This window comes from Rissa tridactyla, chromosome 2, assembly GCF_028500815.1.
Source record: "Rissa tridactyla isolate bRisTri1 chromosome 2, bRisTri1.patW.cur.20221130, whole genome shotgun sequence".
NCBI lineage: Eukaryota > Metazoa > Chordata > Aves > Charadriiformes > Laridae > Rissa > Rissa tridactyla.
This window is the reverse complement of record NC_071467.1, coordinates 53,674,451-53,681,053: the sequence shown is the minus strand read 5'-3', so window position 1 is coordinate 53,681,053 and position 6,603 is coordinate 53,674,451. Positions and strand designations below refer to the sequence as shown.

General features: G+C 37.5%; 1 protein-coding gene across 2 annotated transcripts in view; it reads right to left on the bottom strand.

Moving 5' to 3' along the window:
- Positions 1-215: 215 nt before the first annotated feature.
- Positions 216-6,603, bottom strand: part of SMCHD1 (structural maintenance of chromosomes flexible hinge domain containing 1) — an 85,370-nt gene continuing 78,982 nt past the window's right edge. For both annotated transcript variants that reach the window (XM_054192680.1, XM_054192681.1), the window contains 3 exons: positions 4,761-4,919; positions 3,930-4,044; positions 216-2,893 (listed from right to left, as the gene is read on the bottom strand). In XM_054192680.1, coding sequence (XP_054048655.1) covers positions 2,788-2,893; positions 3,930-4,044; positions 4,761-4,919 — 380 coding nt within the window. In that variant the 3' untranslated portion in view covers positions 216-2,787. The remainder of the gene's footprint in view (positions 2,894-3,929; positions 4,045-4,760; positions 4,920-6,603) is intronic.

The following is a 6,603-nucleotide window of genomic DNA, read 5'->3' as shown; positions in this document are numbered from 1 at the left end:
CCTTCGACAAGCTGAGGCAAAGAAACCCTGCCTGCACTCTGCGGAGTGAACCCTGTCCTGCCCGGGTCCCCCAGCTGCTCCTGCCTCCTCTCCTGCCAAGGGCACTCCCAGCCAGCTCCGCTCTGTGCCTCGTGCCACCGGCTGCAGTTCAGGCAAGGCCAGACCTTATGCACCCGCAGCCCACTCCCCCATCCCATCACCACCCAGTCCTGCTGAGCAGCTGCTCCGTCTCCCCATGGCACAGCAGCAGGCAGCAGCCCTTCCCCACCTGGAGCTGCTTCCAGCCTCCATCAGAAACCAGCTCCTGTGTCCCATGAGCTGGCCCAGGCCCCAGCAAGAACCACCTCCTCTCACACTTCCTGCACCGCGCTCCACCAGCCCCTCACGACATCAGTGAGAACATCCACACCCTAGTTTTCAGTCCCTAGTCTGCTCTGCTACAGAGTACAGAATGGATAAAGAAAAAAATAAAACGGACACTTACCTTCAGAGCTTTAATGTTTTGTCAGGACCAAACCAGCTGCCCCAAAAAGCTCTGCAAGGCAGTAACTTGCACTGTAATAACCTGCAATCGCTCTGCTGAAAAATCCTGAAAATTCCCTGGTGAAATTCCCTGAAATCTCCGCTGGCTATTGCGCAACTCTGGAAACCATCCTTAATTTCCTGTTTCCTTCTTCCAGCAGGGAGATCCATCACGTGGCGCTGGGAGTGCCTACACTGACCACCGAAGGCAAGAGATGAGTTTCAAGAGGAGACATTTCTGCTACAATAGGTGTTTAATCAAATAGGATTCAAGGTCAGCCAGAGGTTGAAAGCTGGGACTAGGCAAATGTCAGAATTAAAATAAATGCATCCCTAGAGGTGTTTAAGAAACGTCTAGATTTGGCACTTCAGGGCACGCTCTAGTGGCAGAGATTGTAGGGGTTTGGGGGTTTTTTTTGTGTGTGTATGGTCTCAAAGGTCCTTTCCAACCATGAAGATTCTATGATTTAAAAGAAGTACTACCGAGTCACTTAGTGTGGTGGCACAATTTCTTTTGTGGCAAACCCTCCATTATGGCTGCCTGGTTCAAGTCTTGATGTCTAAATTTAGGAACGCAGGGAAAAGGCATGAGGCAGGGCTAGCCTAGTCTTTGGCTGATCTTACATTATACTTGAATATATTTTTTTTCTTTAAGAAAAGGACAAATTGATGTCTAAAATAATTTAGACTACCATTAAGACTTGAGGTTTTGGAGAACCTTTCACCAGAGAATGCATTGCATCCTTAATTTGCAGAAATTTCAGTTTATTAAAATGTCACAGAGATGTGCAGCAGCAACCAGCATTCTGAAACTTCCAGCATGATGTATCATGTCTTTTTAAGCTTAAAGTCCCTTTCAGAAAAGTTGTATATAAAATGTTTGTTGCTGAGTGAGTATAAATCAGTAGATTTGATACCAGCTTTCACTCCAAAGCGGAAATTCTTTAAGGCTGGTGTTTAGCTTTCTACTCTTGCCCTACCTTTTTCATCCAATCAAGCCTATTTCCAGCTGCTCACTCTGACCCTGGCTGAAATTCTATCTTTAATTATGCCTGGTCCCTTTCTGCCCTGATCATTACAAAAACCCCTGTGGTGCAGATCACTAGAGGTGACTTTTGACTCTCCTTTTTTTTTTTTTTTTTTGGTTTGTGTCATATAACTGTTGACTACTTTCTGTAGCATTTTAAGACTCCATTTCTTAAACCATGGAAAAACTTTAATTTTCTTTTGGTATTTAGGAAAGCCAACAGAATCATCATTTTTTTTTTCTTTTAAAGCTGGAGACAGCCTGCTAAAGTAAAATACTGTTCAGAAATCTACAGTTTCCCAACATGATTATTTTACCTCCACCTTAAGTCTCATTTCCAACTCTTAAAATGCATACACACAGTTCAGCTGTAAGGATTTTTCTTTTTCCTTTGTGACATTGCCATTTCCTACTCAAGTCCTTCTGTCATAATTACATTTTTGGTGTCAAAGACCGATTTTTGACCTGTTAAAGCAGCGGAGTTCTTTTATGAGGGTTGTGGTAATACAGATGCTGAAAAGTGGTTAGCATTGGTACAACATTAAGTCTCATTTGCACCTCCTCACCACTCTCCCGCAACCCATAAAATAGTGAACCCGTTACACTTTTCATACTCACACATTACTACTTTGTTTTTTCCATTGTCACTGTCTGAAAGAGATAAGAATTTCCATGTCAACACCTTGGACACAGCCTTAGACACTGGCTTGTAGGTAACTGAAGACTCTACAAACAGCTGTGGTTAGATCTCAGTATATCGCTGCTCCAACCTTCCCTTTTAAATTGGTATTACCTTGACAGCTCATCCATCAAAAAAGAGCAGTCCAGAAAGTTCTCTTCCCCAAGACCGCCTGGGATGCTCTTTAAAATTAAAATCTCATTTCATGGCACAATCTGTTGACTGACTTATTACAATCGATTAGCACTCAAAGTGCTTTGTATTGAAGCAGTTTTATTGAAAAGACTGATTTTTTTCATAAATAAAAAAGGATATATTTTAAGCTTTTTTCACACACGAACATAAAAACTCTGAGAGCCTTTAGAAATGAAAATTAACTATACAAAAATTAGGCTATCAATGTTAAATACTTGAATTTTTGTTACTACTAACTGAAATACATTTGTATCTTCTATCGGTATAAAAATCTTCATAGTAATGGGTAATACAACGTGAATTTCTTTTAGCTGAACGTATTCACATTTTCAATGCATAGCTATTTCCAGCAAGTGTCATCAGTCTATGCCTTTCTCTTTCGTGGAGGTCCATTAAGTTCTGAAGGGGTTATTTGCAGCAGTTGCTGTTGCTGCTGCTTCTTTGAGGGACAGGAGATCCATTCTTCTGAGCTAAACAAAAACACAGCACAGTACCTTATAAACCAAGCCCTTTTGTGTGTGTGTATATATATATATATATAAAATATATGTCTCATTTATATATATATTTGATAATTGATGCAAAAACACAGACCTCCCACTAGTATAAATATTATAAACCCTGTATTTGTGCACAGCGTCTTATTCTTGTAATTATTCTGTTAAAATGAGGAACAGCCTTGGGCTAATATTACATAGTTTAAACACATGACCCTTTAAGTTCTACATGTGGATAAAAAAATTGAAATAATAGCAAATATAAATAACAAAGAAACACAGTAATATAGTGAAAACTCATTCCGAGATTTACAAAATGCAACTGAATAAGATTTAAGTAATCTCAAAAATATGACCATAGTTCAGCAAAGACAACGATGCAGCCATGAGGAGAGACATGAGAAATGGAAAAGTTAGTTCCATGTCATTTCAAAGACACAGACTTACAGATTTCCCTGTTTTTTTGGGGTTTTTTGTGTGTGTACAAATGCTCATTAGCCACAGAAGCTAATGATAGATACACAAGTAAAGAGGTAACTGTGTTAAATACTTTACCACCAGCTCACCTCAGACAGTTACTTAGAAAAAGTTATGTAAGAATGATTCTTTCTCTGTTCTGCAAGAATAATTCATTCTCTGTTCATCTGCCCAGTATTTGACATCAAACCTTAAGAGTTTACAGGCCAAGCCATCTCAAATACTTCTGGGGTGTAACAGAGTTGAATATACCAGAAAATACGGGGAACAAGAATGCACAAAGATTCCAATCAATCAGTTCAGAAAGAGAAACAGAATTAGTAAGCAAACCTTTATATCAAGCTTAAATAACAGCAGAAACTTTAAAGGAAATAAATACTTTGAAAATCAGCCTTACGCAAACTCTACTCATTGTTGGTTATTGTATACAAATACAAATTAAAAAAAAAATTTCCATGCAAAAAATCTAAACTAGTTTTTGCTTTGAATTCAGGATATGGGAAAGTAACGACTAGATTCAGACCAGACTTACCTATACAATTTTTTTACTGTTTCTCTTCGCATTCTTTTGGGAGGGATGGGAGTGTCAGACATATCCAACATCATAGGCTGAAATGATTCCATGACTTTATCTGATGGAGTCATACCTATGAAAAAGTTGCAAGTTCAGAACAAATTAAAAAAAAATTAATCATATTTGTTATAAATGAACCCTGTAACAGTAATGTTAAACCTTTGAAGTAAGGCTTTTAGGCATGCCATAAATTTTATTGTTACCTTACGTCTAAAATTGAGTTCAAAGATGACAGGTAAAAACATTTGTTTTATTTGCAGTTGTCACAGAGTAAATGTTGGTTTTTAAAATATAGTTTGAAATATCATAAATTATTGATATTGACATAAAAAACATTTCTAAGAAATACTATCCCTGCAGAATTAGGGGTGTTTCTTTTTATAGTACGGTGTTTTGATTGTGTTTCCTTAGCAAAAGCAATTCAGCTCTTTACTGCGCAGTCATTGCAAAAAGAATGTCAATGTTCTCCAGCCTGGGCCAGCCAGACTAACAGTTATATAATCTCCTATTAGCGAGATCATAGTTTCATGTTCACAAGACACTAACTGATCGCGTTTTTATTATCTGAACACACTACAGGGCAGTGCTGGCCTATGCAATATCTGCAGCATCAGACTACATACAGTTTTTCTATTCTGTCCCTACCATGAGACATCTCTAAGCTCTTAATTAATTTTAACAATCTTCTTTCATTGTTTGAACTTGTGAGTTTGTAACAGTAGAATACATCTGGATGCAGTTAACAGTTCTCCTCCTTTAGGACACCAAAAATACAATACAATAACCTACCCAATTTTTGTTCTATTAACATGAGGCTTTTCTCTTGTTCGGCAAGTTCCTGTTTTTTCTTTTGCATTTCTGGAGTGTTAAGTGACTGCAACTGTAAATCAAGGTCCTTATTCACATTATCAAGTTTCACCACTGCTGTACGGTATTGCTGAAGAAGTTCTAATCGAAGAATAAAATAATAACACACAAAACAGTAAATAAGTGGTCACTTTGAGTTAGAAGGCTACCAAATGCAATCCAATGTATAACATTGACAAGAAAACAGATCTTTCAAAAGTGCTACTTAAAAAAAACCCACCCAAACTTATAGTGGACCAGTGGCTGTTCTTAAAATGACTGTAAAGAGACTGAAAAAAAAAAAAAAAAAAAAAAATCACATCCAGTCTTTTGATGTCTCTCTTCTTTTTGAGCCCGTATCTTAGATCACAGTAAAGTACCAGTGAACTCTGAAAACGACGTGGCAAGTAGGTATTTCTTTACACATGTTGCCACTTGTGTGCTCCAAACTGAATCCTCTACCTCTGATGCCATTAAATGTACTTGTAGTATGTTTTGCTTCTAGTGCTACAAAGCTGAAGCTTGTACTACTGGCTTGAATTCTAGTCCACCTTGTGGAACAAGAGAACATTTCCCGAGTTTCACTTTGTCCCACCTATGGATATTTAAACAAGGCAATATTTTGCTGACAAACTTTGTTCCTCTTTCAACATATGAAATGAAGAATTTTTCTTCGTCCAGGCATTCAATAAATACGTCAAATAATAAAGAAAGGGTTCAAGCATGTTAGCCCAGGCTCATTCATTTCACTTTGTGGTGAATATGAGGTAGCTTGCACAAAGCTTAACTGAACACTAAATTACCTTACATTTGCCACAGGGTGAAAGCATTCACATAGGTAGTTACTGCAGACTGACAAAAGGCACTGTAAATTCTTAGTATGATTTATTTCAGAAGTACCTCGTCAGTGTAATCACAGTTTAAGTAACTACTTTCCTTTTATGCTACAAATATAGAAGAGCAGCAAGTCACAACTAATGTTAAGGCTGGAATTCAGTTTAAAACAAGTCTTGTGTAATGAGGTGCTGTCCTTTATATGGAATTTCACTATTATTTTCCTTTAAATGTCTAGTAACTATCCAAGTGAAATTAAAACATGCCCTTTTCTTCTACCATGATTGTTCCTGTACTGAATTATAGACAATTCCAATTTAATTCACACTGGCTAATAACTGAGTTCAACAATTGAAAATGTGTTGATAGACAAATATAAAGTGTGCTAAACCCAGCATATTTCAGTCTGCAGTTGAAATGGCTTACTGTGTTTTTCCTACATGTAACATATTTTTACTGAAATACCTAGGAAAGATCTTTTTAGTCTTTTTTCTCACTCAACTGGTCTACGTTAAGTAGTTTGCTCATACATAAGGCTACTCTAATAGGTACATGTGCTTTGTCTCTCTCGTTCTCTCCTCACCCCTCTCCACTGGACATTTCTAGGAATACCGTCATAGAAAAACTTTGTGTTCTCAAATACTTAATTTTCAAAAGAAAGGACAATCTTATTTGTCAATAAGACTTTTCAGTGTTTTACAAAATCAGTCAGGTCAGCTGTTACGTGTCAGAGGCTGCCATCTTTTAACTTCATTTATAATCTCTATTCTGAAAGAAAGAATCCAAGCACATAATGAAACATCAGTGATCCCACAAGAAATACAAGGTATCTTCTTGTTAGGGAAATAACATAGAAGATGTCGAGCATGACTGATGAGAACAGGAATTTTTCAACCACTGCTTCATAGAGTTTACTTGCACAGTAAGAAATCCTAAATCGATGTATGGTTTT